The sequence below is a fragment of the Sorex araneus genome, chromosome 3 (assembly GCF_027595985.1).
Source record: "Sorex araneus isolate mSorAra2 chromosome 3, mSorAra2.pri, whole genome shotgun sequence".
NCBI lineage: Eukaryota > Metazoa > Chordata > Mammalia > Eulipotyphla > Soricidae > Sorex > Sorex araneus.
The window spans coordinates 221995174-222011635 of NC_073304.1; the positions used below are offsets into that span (position 1 = coordinate 221995174).

The 16462-nt window shown below is 59.1% G+C and overlaps 1 protein-coding gene across 2 annotated transcripts; it reads right to left on the reverse strand.

The window, feature by feature from the left end:
- Positions 1-99: 99 nt before the first annotated feature.
- On the reverse strand, positions 100-5838 carry GRN (granulin precursor). Of its 2 annotated transcripts, none has more exons than XM_012935587.2 (13): positions 5768-5838; positions 3388-3532; positions 3163-3288; positions 2967-3051; positions 2532-2644; positions 2301-2436; positions 2104-2198; positions 1792-1915; positions 1524-1621; positions 1198-1443; positions 882-1094; positions 556-795; positions 100-472 (listed from the first exon to the last, which is right to left on the reverse strand). In XM_012935587.2, exons 2-13 carry the CDS (start codon positions 3523-3525, stop codon positions 335-337), a joined length of 1752 nt encoding a protein of 583 aa, XP_012791041.1. In that variant the 5' UTR covers positions 3526-3532; positions 5768-5838; the 3' UTR covers positions 100-334. The 2 variants fall into 2 exon arrangements, with proteins under 2 accessions (XP_012791041.1, XP_054988187.1); XM_055132212.1 differs by lacking the exon at positions 5768-5838 and adding an exon at positions 4264-4287.
- Between the last annotated feature and the right edge of the window lie 10624 nt (positions 5839-16462).

Here is a 16462-nt window from a genome sequence, read left to right on the forward strand (position 1 = left end):
AATATATGACTGGCGACGAGCTGGCTCCGTGTGTCTTTCAGGGGGCGGGTGGGGTTGCTCCCCGAGCAGCAGAAGCAAGGAGCCAACGAGAGCCCTTAGGAAAGTGTACAAACTTTACTGGGCACACGCGCCCGCGAAGAGCACCTGGCCAGCGCTGCAGGAGGCTCCACTGAGGTCTGGGCCGGGAGGCCCTCCGTGGGGGCCTCAGGGGCCCATGGGGGCGGGGGGTCCCCGCAGGGGAGGGTCCAGAAGAGTCAGGAGGGTGCCGGGGAGGCCTGAGCAGTGGGCACCCCCTGGGCAAGGCTGCAGGTGGCAGTGTCTCGGGTGTGGTCCCTCATAGCAGCTGCCTGGGGGTGTCAGTCCTCCGAGGGCTGTCCCAGCGCGGGGTCTCCTTGCTCACACACTTGGCGCCCCTGGACGAGCAGCGGAAGCCAGAGGGACAGCAGTGGCGCTGATCCGGGCAGCAGGTGCCCTGCGGAGGAGAGAGGGGGTGAGTGGCACGGCGGCCGGCTCTGCCCGGTGGGTGGCCTGCCCGCGGCAGGTGGTGACACTGACCTGGGGGTAGGGGCAGCAGGCCCAGCTCCCGCCGCGGGCCTTGCAGCAGGTCTGCTGGTCGCGGCAGAAGCGTCCCTCGCCGCACGCCACGCTCCCCACCGCCACCGGGGGGCCAAGGGCCAAGTGTGCGGCGGGGGCTGCCCGGGGGGCCGGAGCTGCCTGCTTCTCGCAGGTTCGGGCCTTCACGTTGCAGGTGTAGCCCGCGGGGCAGCAGTGCTGGCGGTCCTCACAGCACACGGCCTGGGGGCAGAGGGGCGCTGACACGCGGCCCCCACCCCCACCCCCACCCCCACCCCGCTCCCCTCGGCGGGCAGGCGGGCACTCACGTGTGGCAACTGGCAGCACGCCCAGCCCCCCCGGAGGCTGGGGCAGCAGGTCTGGCCCTCGGGGCAGCTGGTGTGCTGGTCACAGCTGGTGTTGCGGTGTGCTGGCGTCTTCTGCAGGCCAGCCACCACCCTGCGCTCCTTCTCGCACTCGCCCTCCTCCGTGCACTGGTAGCCCTTGGGACAGCAGTGCTGCCCATCGGCACAGCACACAGCCTGCAGGGCACAGAGAAGTGGGGGGGGCTGAGCTCAGGGGTGGGGCCACCCCTCAAAGGCCCCCCCTCCCCTCACTGCGCCTGACCAAAGGGGTCCCACACACCTCCGGGGCGGGACAGCAGCCCCAGTCCCCTGACAGCAGCCGGCAGCAGGTCGTGGCTTCAGGGCACCTGGTGAAGTTGTCGCAGGGAACATCGCCCCCGGTGACGCGGGGGCTGGGCGGGCTGGGGCGGGCGGGCACCTTCTCCATCCAGGGCACCTGACGGACGCCCTGCTCACAGGTCCCCTTCTTGGTGTCACAGCGGTAGCCGTTGGGGCAGCAGTGCACCAGGTCGTCACAGCACACGGCCTAGAGGGAGGGCACGGTGGGCCTGGGGCTGAGCCGGCCACCCCCTCCAGGCAGGCCGGGTTCCCCCCACTCCTGGGTACCTGGACGAAGGGACAACAGCCCCAGGCCCCTGTCTGGAGACGGCAGCAGGTCGAGTCTTCCGGGCAGCTGACCTCTGTGTCACACTTCACGTCCCGCACTGAAGACAGGACAGGCAGGAGACACGGTCAGCGGGGCTGGGGCTTGGGGCTGGCAGTGGACGCTGAGGGTGGAGGGGTCTGCTGACGCCACCCTGGCCGAGGCCCTGAGGCCCAGTGTGTGGGGGTGGGGGGGAGGGGAGAGGGGTCGGCCCCTGTGCCTCTGCCGTACCCGGGTGTGCAGGGAGCTTGGCAAGCAGGTCTGTGGCCTTGTCCCCGGAGAAGCACTTGCTGTGGGCCAGGTCGCAGGTGGTGTTCTCGGGACAGCAGTGCACGTGGTCAGAGCAGCAGATGGCCTGGGTGGGCAGGGAGGGGACTTGGTGCATTTTGGCTGGCACTGCCCCTGCTGTCCACTAGGGGGCAGCATGAGTCCCGAGCGGCCAGGCTTGGGGGCCACCAGCAGGCCTGTCCCGCCTGGCAGTGCCAGCAACTGGGAGTATCCAGGCCAGTACCCTTGGGCTACCCGCTCTGGTCCTTCACTCACGTTGGGCATCGGGCAGCAGCCATATGTCCCGTTAGGCAGCTGACAGCATGTAGTAGCATCAGGACACTGGGACCGACCGTCCGGGCAAATGATTCCTAGAAGGTTCGAGAGGCCTGAAGGCAGCCCCGGGGGTGTGGGAGGCGGGCAAGCCCTCTCCTCACTCCCCTCCCTGAGCCCAGGCTCCCCCACCACCTCACCTGCCCTGTTGACCCTCTGGGCAGGGACCTTCACTGCCAGGGGCTGGGGGCCCGTGTGCAACAGGCAGCGGCCGTGAGCCAGGTCACAGGTGGAGCCCTGGGGGCAGCAGTGCACCTTGTCCTCACAGCACAGCGCCTAGGAGAGGGCTCGATCAGTCCCTCGCTCTGCCCCTGGGCTCCCCCCCCTCGCTCTGCCCCTGGGCTCCCCCCCCCAGCTCCCCACGCCCCTACCTGGGGCATGGGGCAGCACCCCCAGGAGCCGTCTGTCATAGGGCAGCACGTGGAAGAGTCGGGGCACTCGACGTGGCTGTCGGGGCACTGGATGGCGCCCAGAAGGCTGGGACCTGCGGACAGGACCCGGGGTCCCATCAGCCCTCCACGGCCGCACCACATTCACTCCAGGAGCTGCAGGCCCGGGGGCTCCTGCGAGGTCACGGGCTTGGCTCGGGCACCCCAACCCGCTTTCCCCACCGGCCAGTGTCTGCCCAGTTCTCCAGCTTGGAGTCCCCCCTGCCCTCCCCGCACCCGGGGTCCCGGGGTCACCGCTTCTCTCCTGCCAGCCTCCCCTCCACTTGGAGCCGGGAGATTGCTTAGGACAGATGCCGCCGGAGTAAGGCCCGGGGGGGCGGGGGAGGCGGGGACACCACTGAGGCACCCCCAGCACACCTGGTGTCCGGATGCACGAGCGCCCGTCGGCGCTGCAGTGAAAGCCCCGGGGGCAGCAATGCTGGCTGTTTGCGCAGGCCAAGGCCTGGAGGAGGGAGAGGCCGGTGTCAGGAGGCCCCTTGTCTGGAGGGGGTGGGGGGCGTGCAGGAGACATGCAGACGCAGCCCGAACCCCCATGAGCTCATGGGCACCTCACCTCTGGGAATGGGCAGCACCTGGAGGCCCCTGACACGGTGAGGACGCAGGAGGAGCCGGCGGCACAGTGGCCACTGTCCCCACATGGTATGTCCAGATGCCGGCTCGGTGCCAGGTTCCTTGTGTCCTGGGGAGAGAAGGAGGCCTGAGCTGAGGGGGCCCAGAAGACCACCCACCCTCGGGGGCGCCCCAGGCACGCAGCCTTGGCCGGGTGACGGCCACTCACCGGAAGTGGGTTACAGCAGCTATAGCGAGTGTCTCCTGGCTCCCGGCAGCAGGCCACAGGGCAGTGCTGCCCATCTGGGCACTGTGTAGCGGTAACCAGCCCCGCCACAAAGGCCACCAAGCTCACCAGGGTCCACATAGTCCACCTGCAGAATCCCAAGAGGCCCTGGGCCACTAGCTCCTGGCCAAACCACAGAGCACAGAGTCCAGGGCCCAGTCACCACCACCCCGCCCCCCACCACACGGGGGGGGGGGTCTCCAACTCGGTACCCAGGGGGGGCCCTAAGAGGCAGTCCCCTCCACACGCAGCGGGAGCACAGACCCAGGGTCCCTATGCCAATCTCAGTCCCGGCCGCCAGCCCCACACCCTGCCTGCCTCTAGAGTGAGTGTCGAAATGAAGGAGTGTGTAAATCAGAAGGACTTGTGGGTTTTGTGGCCACCACGGGGGAACCAGGGCACCGAGCAGTCTTGGCACGACAGGGTGAGGTGTAAGAAGGGGTTCCTCTCCCCTAGCCAGCCCCTCCAGACTGCCTCAGCCTCGGGGATTCACACCTGCTCCCCGCTGAGAGGCCACACGGTGGCCGAGAAACCACGGGGTTGAGAAAGTGATAAAAGGGGAAGTGTGGCCAGCAGAGCTTCCCCAGGGGCCACTGCCGGGACACCTGTGCACTCAGGGCCCCGACGGATCTTTAGATGCCCAAGGCACCACCCCCTTACGCTGGAGCGAAGCTTGGCCGTGGGAACAGACCCATACCACCACCAGATGCCAATCTGTGAGTGGGGGGCACCCTCAGCCGGGGGAAGGCAGCCTCTCACTTCATCTTCACCACCTCGAGGGGACAACAGCCTACAGCTCGGTGTCTTGGGACAACGAACCTGCTACTATCCCCCGCCACTGTCTTCTTGCTTCTTTCGAACACCGATCCACGCCGTGACTATTACCTATCCTTTTCAGAGGAGGAAACTGAGGCTCAGGGACGTCAGTCACATGTCTCTGTCGCACAGCGAATCGGGGAGAGGTGACCATCTGATGGCCCCCCAGGCACAGGACCCCTTCCCTTCCCCGGTGGCGGGCCCCCAAGCCCAGGAGGACAGAAGCCTGGTGTTTAAGTAGAACAGAGGGTCCCAAGCTTACTGGGCTAACGCCCCACTTTCAGAAAAATAAATACCTCAGTATCCTCCCCCCCCCCCCCCCCGAAGCGGGGAAATCCACCTTAATGTTTGAAAGAACAAACAGCGCCCCCCAGCTGCACACCAGGCTACTGCAGTCTCCCATCATTCCAGCACCCCTCAAGGGGCAGTGTCCCCTCTTTGGGGAAAACACTGCTACTGTGCTGGGGTCGCATCTCTGCACCCCCTGACCGTGAGTCTCGAGAGCCACGCCCCGGGCTCTGGCCCCAGGGCGGGGGAGTGTCTCCTGAGTTCAGCCTGCGTGCACAAGCAGCCACCCCGCCTTCATCAGGACCCAGCCTCGACTCCGCGGGCTGGCTGGCTACCTGCCACGGGCCACAGGGCAGCTTGCCGGCCGCCCCGCTAGTCATTTATGAAACACGACTTCCCTTCCCGGCATCCCCATTAGGGAAATGCAAACACGGGCCACTGAAGGACGCGCCAACTGAAAGTGCTCCGCGCGGCCACCGAAAGCGATGCGCGGGCAGCTGGGGCGGGGTGGGGTGGGGGGAGCCAAATTCCTCTGTCGGGTGCAGAGCACGCTCCCAGTCCCACCCCGCCTCCACTGTCCCTGCAGACAGGGATGTCGGGAGTCTTTCCGAGCCCCCAACTCCGCCCTCTCCCACTAGGTGGCAACCCCCAACTCCGAACGCCAGAGGGGAAGGGGATTCCCCCAAAGGTGAGTCCGGCCGCAGAAAGCGGAGAGGAAAAAGTGGCGGGGCGCAGCGGAAGTTGGCTGGGTCCACCCCCCGCAAGAGGAAGTAAGGCAGAGCCAGGGGCAGCAGGGGTGCAGTCCGCACCCCCGGGTCCCCGCCAGCTCTGGGGGAGCCCAGGCTCCAGCCCACTCCGCATGCCCCTCTGCTCCCGGCCGACCGGGTCCTCCCAGCACTTTCTCCACGGCCGGAGCCCGATGGGGGCGTGCGGGGGGGCGGAACCGACCCAAGAACCCCGCGGCCCGGGGCGGGGGGGAGCTGATTGCAAGTTCCAGGGGTGCCGGAGGCAGAGCCCCTTCCAGTGCGGGCGACTGCGCCCTCCGCTCGCCCCCACCGCCTCTGCCTCCGTCCAGGGCAGCAGAAATCCGCCAAGGAATTGCTCTAAGCGAGTCTTAGCTCCCGGTTGAGACTGCAAAGGAACCTTCAACCTCCCCCCACCCCCCAGGCTGACGCCTCCGGGAAGCAGTGAGCGAGGAGTTGGCGTGGACGCCGCTTACCTTTGCCGGGGTCCAAGTTCGCTGACCAGCAGCAGCCCGGCGGCTCGCAGACTGGGGCCTCCCAGACCCGTGGCCCGCCCACCTCGGTCCCCATTGGCCAGATGTCCGGGGCGTCGCGTTCCCATAGGCTACCGGTAGACACGGGGGCGGGGCCATCGTGGAATTATTACTTCTTTCCTACTCGGTTCAATCTCCTCCCTCCCGGCTTCTACGCCCCGTTTCTAAGGATCATGTGATTAGAGAACCATGTGACAGACAACCTGGCCAGCTCTGCCCGGGTCCGCGTGCCTGCCTTGCTGCCAGCCCCCACTCCCGCGGGCACCTGCTAGAGTTTGCCAGAGTGAGACAGCGCCTCCGCGAGCACACTGGAACCCGGGGGGCTGCCCCTTGAGGGCGTGCGCGAGAGCGTTTGTGTTCACCAGTTTGGCATGTGGGAAATGTCTGCTGTTTCTGTTCTGAGCAAACCCACAGGAAACGCCAGGCAGCCAGACTCCCAAAGGGCATTGATAGGAGGTTGTGAGGGCAAGAATAGAGCCCTTAGCCCTGTCCTCAAGCGCTCACGGAGGAGAGGGGCTGTTAGAAAGGTGGAGAAGGAGATATGGGTTCAAACGAAGACTAATTTTAAGGAAGCTCATTGGGCTGGAGCACCTGTTTTGCACGTGGGAGCTGCAATTTGCTCCCTGGCACTGCATAGGATACCCGAGAAATATCAGGAGTGAACCCCCCAGCCCCCCCAGCAATGAGCCTGAGCACCACCGGGTGTGACCCAAATGTTTAAGAAGTAAAACTGATGTCAGGTATCGTGTCATGTGCTCTGGATCAACTCTAGGGCCAGAGACAGTACAGAGGCTTGCACGCAGCTGACCAGGCTCAGTCCTGGGCACTGCATGGTCCCTGGAGTGACCATGACCAGCTGAGTTAGAAATAGCACCACCCCGCCCCCAACCCCAGAACCACTGGCTGTGGCCCAAACATCTTCTCTCCCCTGGAATAAAAGGGAAACTACCAAGTAAATGAGATACTAAATTCCTCTTTGGGAGCAACTTTTTGAGCTGGAGCTTGTTGGATAACATTGGTTTCTCCTTGGCCCTCCCACAGGGAGCCTAGGTTTATTGAGTTGCACCCATCACAGTGCTCCTGAGACACACCCAATTTCATCAGGCACTCCTTTTTTTTTTAAGTTTTATTTATTTTCTTTTTTGGTCACACCCGGCAATGCACAGGGGTTAGTCCTGGCTCTGCACTCAGGAATTACTCCTGGCGGTGCTCGGGGGACCATATGGGATGCTGGGAATCGAACCCTGGTCTGCCGAGTGCAAGACAAATGCCCTACCCGCTGTGCTATCGTTCCAGCCCCCATCATCAGGCACTCCTAATCCTACATTGCTTTTCTCTTTCCTTTATGTCCTTTGCATGGTTTAGCAATGTCCTTTTTGTTTAGACAGGAAGACAGTTGATACTATGCTTTTGTAACATGGGCGTTGATTCGAATAACATTTACTCCTGGGCACCCATCATATTTACTTGACTTAATTCTCAGTTGCCCTTACTTCTTTTTTTTTTTTTTTTTCTTTTTGGGTCACACCTGGCGATGCACAGGGGTTACTCCTGGCTCTGCACTCAGGAATTATCCCTGGCGGTGCTCAGGGGACCATATGGGATGCTGGGATTTGAACCCGGGTCGGCCGCATGCAAGGCAAACGCCCTACCCGCTGTGCTATCTCTCCAGCCCCCGCCCTTACTTCTTAACACCCCCCAAAACAGGATCCTGGTGAGGAACTTGGATGAACACAGAGCAAGCCATAAGCTACCCTGGAATCGGAAAGGGACCAGTAAAGTGTCATAAGTATAATAAGTTAAGAGCATGGATATGGAACAAACTCTGTCATGACCCAAAAAGAAATAACTGAATAAGGACCCTGCTGGGGTTAGGAAAGACTAACCTGGCCTGAGGACTGTAGTCTGTGATATATAGTGAGATGTCTGTACAAAGAGTTACTTTTTAAGCTTAATATATCTCTTACTGTGTTCATACAAAATGACTAGAAATAAATGCATTACTAGCTAAGAAAAGAAGAACACAATATGCCCTTAGATGGAATCCCGCCCTTGAACGGATCTTCTAGTAATCTTCTAGAGTGCTGAACCCCTAGATGGGATTTTGTCCTTGAATTAATCTCCTAGAAGAACTTTCCCTAAGAAAAAGGGCTTAATATCTGTTTATTGTTTCAATCACAACCATGTGTAACCCCACCCTTCATGATTTCCCTATAACTAACGCTGTGAGACTGGCATAAATGGTCACTGGTTACCAACCAGCCTGTGGCCCCCTTCCTTCATTCAGCCATCCCAGTCGGCCAGCCTGGGGAGGCAGTTGTTTATTATTATTATTATTATTATTATTATTATTATGCTTTTTGGGTCACACCCGGAGATGCACAGGGGTTACTACTGAGTGCAGAGCCACCCCTGGCAGTGCTCAGGAGAGCATATGGGATGTTGGGAATCGAACCGGGTTGGCCACGTGCAAGGCAAATGCCCTACCCACAATGCTATCGCTCCAGCCCCGGAAGGCAGTTTTTAGATGCTGAACATACTCACGCTTGAACTCACAGGGGTCTGGGAAGGTTTTAATTTTTTTAATTAAAGCCCCATGATGTGTAAAGTATTCATAGTTGGGTTTTAGACGAACTATGTCCCAGCACCAATCCCGCCACCACTGTCTTCTTCCTTCCACCAGGATTCCCAGGTCCCCCCCATCCCCCACCCTCCCGCATCTCCAGCCTGCCATCTTGTCATTGACTCTGTGTGGGAGAGTATTTAACTGGCAGGAGAGGAGTGGCCGAACAGGGGGTTCTAGGAAACCAAATACGAGGGCAGCAGTGGTGGGTGGGGGTGGGTGGGAGGAGACTTAGTGCCAGGCTGAGGCTGGAGAGGGACCAGATGGTTCAAGTTGGTGGCAGGGGAGCTCAGCCTGGGGCTGAAAGTGTCTTGGGCACCGGCAAGAAGGTGAACCCGCCCGCATGCGGGTACAGAGATGCGCATGCTCCTTTCCCGTGCATGCGGGGGCACCAGGGTGCTTGTACGGACAGCACACTCATGTGATTTTCATGACGTGTCCAGCAAATCAAGACTGAGACTCTTAATCACAGCTGCGATGAACCCGGGAAAAGGCAGGTGAGGGACAAAAGCTTGAGGGACTGAAGTCCACTGCACAGGAGCCTTAAAGCAGCGGCCCTCAGGTGGTGACGTGTCCTGGGACGTCAGGCAGCATCTGCACATTTTTGGGGTTGTCACAACGGGGGGAGGGCCCCTGGCGTTTAGAGGGTGGAGCTTCTCCACATCCTACAATGCAAGCATGGGGTAGCCCCCCAAACAAAGGCTATTCTGCAGGTGCGACAGTACTGAGGGTTGGGCACTTGCCTTGCACCCTGCCCGCCCAGCTTCCATTCCTGACACCACCTTTGGTCCCCCAAGTCCTGCCAGGAGTGTCCCTGAGTGCAGAGCCCAGAGTAATCCCTGAGCACAGCTGAGTGTCACCCCCAAACCAAACCAGCCTTCCAGAGTGCTGGCGTTGGGCAGCCCTGCGCTGGGCCCCTCCTCCGAGCCTGAACAAGTCCAGACTCCTCTCGTGCAGCCTCTTCTCCCCTTTCATATGTACTTTGCTTTGGTTTTAGTTGAGGCATGGGGGGTGGGGCGGTCACACCAGGCGGTGCACTCAGGATCGTATGTAAAAGGCTGCCCAGCATCCCCGGGACTTTGGGCTCAGGGGACAGACAGTCCTGGGCAGCTGGACGGGCCCCTGAGGAATTCATCTGAAGGGACAGCACTTGGGGAGATTCAGATGTGGTCACTCCGAGCATAGTGGCCGGCCACATGTGTAGATGGACTTACTGAAGCTTAGCAGGCTCGGACCCATCCCTGCTTGTGGGGAGAGGGAGCCAGGGCACAGGGGAGCAACCGCCCGCCTCCATGTCCTTCATCCCCCCACTCAGGGGTGAAGCAGGGGCTCAGGGTCACTCCTGATTCTGTGGGGCTGAGGGGACCTTCAGGGGTCAGCCATGGCAAGGCAAGAGCTGAAACCCCTGTACTAGCCCTGTGGTGCTGCTTTTGGCTTTTGTTCATTTGCCCAGCTCTGCACTCGGGAATTAGATCCTGGTGGTGCTCAGGGGGGCATATGGGAGGCAAGTCACGCTGGGCCCTGGTGTTGGCTTTTATTTTTGTTTGTATATTTGGGGGCCACACCCAGCTCAAGGGCTGCTCAGGGGTTACTCCTGGCTTTGCATTGAGGAATTACTCCTGGTGGTGCTCAGGGAACCACACGGGACACTGGAAATCAAACCCGGGTCGGCTGCGTGCAAAGTAAGTACCCTACCCACTGTGCTATTTCTCGGTCCTGCTTTTTTTTTTTAACCTCCCCTTTTTTTTAGTTTATTATTTTTTTATTAGCGAATCACCGTGAGGGTACAGTTACAGATTTACACATTTTCATGCTTGTGTTTCCATCATACAATGTTCGAGAATCCATCCCTCCACCAGTGCCCATTCTCCACCACCGATGAATCCAGTATCCCTCCCACCCCCTCCTGCTTTTGTCTTTTAAGGTCAGAGGCTGTTTTTGTGGGCAGGGAAGACTGAAGAAAGCGCTGCTGAGAATCTGGCGTTTGTGTGTTCGTCTCCATTTGCCAGTTCCCTGAGCCCTTCCAGGCCCCTTTGGCAAGGCCCCGAGATTTTTAATTTTGATAAAGGCCAGTGGCCTGGAAGTGTGAAGGTTTCCCCAAGGTCCCCACTTTAATTCTGTCAGCCCCGAGGACTGCCCGTACCCAAGAGCCACAGCGTCTCCGTCACGGCCCTGTGCTGGCCAGCTTTCTAAGCCAAAGAAGTGGTAGCTCTCCAGCTGCCTTTTCAAGATTGTTCTGGCTCCCTGCGTTCTTGGAACTTCCAAGAACAAGTGAGTTTTAGTATCAGTTTCTGCAAGGAAGCCAACTAAGGGTTTTTGGCTGGGGAACACACTAAACTCTAGGTCATTCTGGTGTCTGTTGCCATCTAATTGTTGAGAACAGGGAGACGTGAGCATTGCCAGGTGTGACCCAAAACACACACACACACACACACAATAATATTAAATCTTGGGCTGGAGATGCGGTGCAGTGGCAGAGTGCGTGCCAGGCCCTGGTTCGATCTTTGACAGACACCCCCAAACTATAATGTACAAGTAAGTCTTCTTATCCATCATGGGGAGTGTTTCTTTTTTTTACTTGCCAGTTTCTTTATGATAGTTGCAAGTATTCCACAGATATTACAGTATTCATCTAACCCTTCCCACTCATATATTTCCTCAGGGTTTTTGGTTTGTTTTCTGTGGCGAGCCAAATCAGCAAAGCTCAGGGGTGACTCTTGGCTCTGCACACAAGGATCATTTCCAGCGGGACACAGGGGCCACTATATGGGGTGCTGGGGATCGAAACCAGGCCAGCCGCATCCATGGCAAGCAACTTACCCACTGTACTATCTCTCTGAACTCCCATATTCCAGTTTTGTAGCTACAAGTAACTGTGCCATTTCTCTGAGGGCACGTGTGCAGGTTAAATTCTCAGGCACGAGCCAGGGCAGGAAAGGCACTTGCCTTGCACACGACTGACCCAGGCTTGGCTCCCCGAGCCCCGAGCCAGGAGCAAGCCCTGAGCACCTCTGGGCATGACCCACAATCCAAACATTAAAAAGATAAAAGAATAATTCTGAAGTATGATGTTTCTGGGAAGAGGCATGTGCATTTGCAATGGCAGTGCCTGGCCAGCTGGCGCTCAAGATAGAGCACAGCACATGCTTCGTGTGTGAGGCATGTTTGGTCCCTGGCAATGCACATACACACACACACACAGAGAAATGTTGATGCAAATTGCTTTACATCTTCCCAATATAAATTGTATAGTATTCGGGGCAGTCACAGTATTGGGGGCACTTATTTCCCACATGCTCACTGACATTAAATACATGGTCTAAGCATCTTTTGCCAACCAAATGACAAGACACTTCATGGATATTTTTCAGTCCGCATTTCCTTAATTTTAGTGAGGCTGAGTGGTTTGGAGTGTGCTGATGTATCTGTGCGTTTCTTCTGTTGATCATCAGGTGGGTCGCATTTGAGATTTATTTTTGGGGTGTATGTGTGTGCACACGCGCATGTGTATACGTGTATGTGTGTGTGTGTGCATGTGTGTGGACCAGGGCATTAGATTCAGGGCCTCACACATGCAAGGTCTGCACTTCTCCACTGAGTCACTTCCCCATGATGCAAAACTGTCTGGTCTTTTCTGTGTCAAAGCTCTCCAGAAAAAAACAGAACCAATGGGTGAGTTTATAGGAAGAGACTTATTTCAAGAAATTTAACTCATGTGATTATGAAAACTGGCAAGTTAGAACCTTGCACCAGGGGCCGGCAGGCTGGGACCCAGTGGAGTCAGCAGTGCCAAGGAAGTGCAAAGGCAGTTGCTGGAAAATCTTCTCATTTCTCTCCAGGACTTCACTAATTGGAGGAGCGTGCATTACGGAGGCCCATTTGCTTCGGCCCATATTCACCGAGACACAGCCCAGCCGCTAATGCACCTGCCTTACAAGCTCGAGGCCATGAGTTGGATCCCCGTGACTGTCTGCATGCGCCCAGTGCCTCCTGACATGCTGCCCTTGTGCCTGGGAGCTCGTTTGTGATCCCGGGGACACAAGCAGTTCCTCCTGGAGGGCACCCTCTGACTGAGCCTGCGTGGGTCTTTCACTGCAGGGCATTTAACTGCCCTTTGTGACCACATACAACAGAGAGTGGGGACAGAGATATGGTGCCAGGCTGAGGCTGGAGAGAGGCCAGATGTCCCCACTGTAGGGCCATTTGGTTTCTGTTTGCTCGTTTTTGTTTGGGGGCACACCCAGCAGTGCCCAGGGTTTACTCCTGGCTTTTTGCTGAGGGATCACTCCTGGAGGACTCAGGGAACCATCTGGGGTGCCAGGGATCGAACCAGGTTGGCTGCGTTCAAGGCAAGCATCCTACCTTACTATGCTGCTGCTCCAGTTCTCATGTGCTGACTTTTTACTTTTAGTTTTTTGGGCCACACCCAGCTGTGTTCAGGGTTTCTTCTTCTTCTTTTTTTTCTTTTAGGGTCACACCTGGCAATGCACAGGGGTTACTCCTGGCTCTGCACTCAGGGATTACTCCTGGCGGTGCTCTGGGGACCATATGGGATGCTGGGAATCAATCAAACCCAGGTCGGCCATGTGCAAGGCAAACGCCCTACACGCTGTGCTGTCACTCCAGCCCCCAGGGCTTATTCTTGGCTCTGTGCTGTGGGATCGTTCCTGGAATGACTCGAGGGAACATATGGGGTGCTGGGAAGCGAACCTAGGTTGGCTGCACGCAAGGCAAGTTGTCCTCCCCACTGTGCCATGGCTCCAGCCCCACAGGCTATAGGACTGTGACAGGGGCTCAGCCGCAGTTCCAGAAAGCCCTCTGCTGGGGATTATCCCGGTGGGAGCCCTGGGTGGGTTCCTCTGGCCAAGGGGCTCCTCCAACTCAGCCCTGACCGCCCCCACAGACGGTGGGCTCCCTGTGCCCCACCTCCACTCCACTCAGCCCCACCCCAATTTTTCCTGTTGCCTCTCAGCGCTTTCCTTCTCCAGACTTAAAATTATTCTGCACCTCCAGTGGACCTGGGTTCGAGCCCTGGCACCACACACGGTGCCCCGAACATAGCCTGGAATGACGCCAGAGCACAGAGCCAGGAGTAAGCCCTGAGCACCACTGGGCGATTCTCCCCACACACACAAAATCAAATCACATAAAAAGGCAGGAGTAACACTGTAGCTTCCACTTCCTTGGCAGGAAAACCAACGACAGATTGACTGTTGCACGGGGCTGAGGAGTCCCGCCCCGGGGCCTCGGGGCTCTGGCACTGCCACAGGGAAGAGCTGCTTTGAGAGAAGGGTGTCCCGTGCAACACTGGAGTGGATTCGATTTAAAAACCATGCACGGCCGCCCAGAGGAACATGACATCGCATTGTTTCCACTTGCTGGGCCTGGCGGGAGCGCGAGCACGGCCCCCTCGGGCCCCGCGGTTCCCCTTCCTGAGTCACCTCGGCGTGAGCCACTGGCGCCGGTTCCTGAGGCTCCTGCCTGCTCCCCGGGCCTGGCGCCTGCATGCAGAAGGCCCTGCAGGGTGTGGGTGTGGGGCAGAGGTGCAGAGGCCGTGAAGGGTCACCTGGCCCCAGAGACGCCAGACAAAGCTGAACATTGGCAGGATCTGCCCAAAACCAGTGGGCCAACTCTCCCTTTGTTTTCTTTCTTTCTTTCTTTCTTTTTTTTTTTTTTTTTGCTTTTTGGGTCACTCCCGGTAATGCTTAGGGGTTACTCCTGGCTCTTCACTCAGGAATCACTCCGGGTGGTGCTCGGGAGACCATATGGGATGCTGGGAATCGAACCCGGGTCGGCCATGTACAAGGCAAATGCCCTACCCGCCGTGCTATTGCTCCAGCCCCTGTTTTGTTTTCTTTTTTCTGATCCTTTTTGGGTCACACCTAGAGCTTCTCAGGGTTGACTCCTGGCTCTGTGCTCAGAAATCACCCAGGGGACCATGTGGGTGCTGGGGATGGATCCTGGATGGCCACGTGTAAGGCAAGCGCCTGCCCCTGCCCCGTCTCTCTGGCAAGTGTCTCTTCAACTTCCTGCCCAGAAGACGCCTCCACCAGCTTCCCAGGCTTGGCTGAGTCTGGGGTCATGAGCAGATCTTCCACTTGCCTTTGCCCTCAGTGTGCCAGCCTAAACAGTGGGCACGCGTCGCCCGGCTCTGGATCAGCTGCTGGAAATCAGAGTGCAGCAAGCAGCTCCGCCTGGCCCTGGGCATTCCCTGTCCCTGCGGCAAGCCCAGGGGGATCTTTAAATCCAGCTGTGGGTCACCGGCTGGGGGCAGGAAGGAAGGGCGGGAAGGGAGGAGAGGCCTTGTCTTAGCTCCAAGGGGGGCCGTGCCTGGAGCAGCCTTCAGGATCCTCTGACTCTGCTTGTTTGTTCTGTTTGGGGGCCACACCCAGTGGTTCTTAGGGCTCACCCCTGGCTCTGCACTCAGGAATCACTCCCGGTGGGTGTGAGGTACCCCAGGGGGTGCTGGGGATCGAGGCAGGAGCCCTCTCTGCTGTCTGGTCGCTCTGGCCCCTGGCTTTGCTTCTTGAGCCCCAGCTGCCTGCTGGGAACTCAGTGGGGCTTGGCGGCTGTCAAGGACAAGCAGGTCTGGGGCCCCTCGTCCAGCTCGGCCCCCACTTCCCAGTCGAGAGCACAGCAGAAAGGACGCTCGCCTTGCAGGAGGCGGGACGGGCTGACTCCTGGCATTCCGTGACATCCCCAAGCACAGCCAGGCGTGGCCCCAGAAAACACAGGAAAAAAGAAATGCCTCTTCCCCGTCGCCCTTGGTTATAGTTTATTTATTTTGGTTTGGGGGCCATCACCTGGCCGTGCTCAGGGCTTATTCTTGACACTGGGCTCAGAGATTGCTCCTGGCGGGGTTTTGGGGACCCTGGGGGCGAGGGGGATCAAACCCACCTCGGCCGCGTTCCAGGCAAGCGCCCTGCTGGCTGTACTCTCTCTCAGGCCCTGGCCCGCGGTTTAACAGGTCCATGTGGCCTGATGTGTGCAGCGGAGACGCAGGGGAGGGGCAGCTCCCGTGGGGCTGGATGAGGGGAGGCCTCAGGGGCCATCCTGAGCCAGGTTCACCCTCCCCCTTTCCCCCCCCCCAGCCCAAGACAAGTCGTTCCTCTGAGCAACCCACCCTGATCCCCCCTTCCCCCCACTGGACACCCATGCGAATCCTGAGTCCCATGCAGGGAACCCCTGGCCTAGTGAAGGTGACAGGTGACAGAGCTCAGTCCCTCCGGGCCTGGGAGTGACTTGCAGCGGGGGAGGGGGCATGAGTCAGCATGTGCCTCCTGGGGGGGGCTGTCCCCGAGAAAGTTTCGATTTCTTACTAGTGGATTGCCGGGGCTGACCTGGAGAAGGATTTCCTGCAAGGGCTGGGCCAAACCCGCGGCTCCAGGAAGCCAGCGCGGCCCCTGGGCGGAGGCAGGAACCGGCTTCCCAGCCAAAGCCAGGGCGCTGCTGCGGCAGCTTGACCTCCCCTGGCTGGGACCTTGACCTCCCCTGCCTCCCCGCAGCCCGTGACTCTGGCTCATGCCCGTAACCCTAATCGAATGCATCTGCAAACCAATTAGCTGGAGTAGCCAAACGGCTGGGCTCGCAGCGCTGGGGCGAGGCTGGAAGCACCAGTCAGAGCCCTGCCCCACTGGCCTGCCCGGCCCGACCTCCCCCAAGGAACCACCTCCGGTGCCTTCCTGCCTTTGTTAGGGCTAAGGCACTTCTCCACTTGACAAACTGAGAGAGCTCAAGGGGCCGGAGCTGGGGGCTGGATAGTACGGGCGGGTAAGGTGCTTCCCTTGAACGGGACCAGCCTGGCTTGTTTGCTTCAGTTTATTCCTTTGTCTGGCTTTGGGGGCCACAATTACTAGTGGCAGTGCTCGGGGGATCAGATGGATGCTGGGGACCAAGCCCTGGGTTGGCTGCGCGCAAGGCAAACGCCCTCCCCACTGTACTGTCACTCTGGCTCCAACTAACCTGGTTTTGATCCCCGGCATCCCATATGTTCCCCCGAACACCACCAGGAGTGA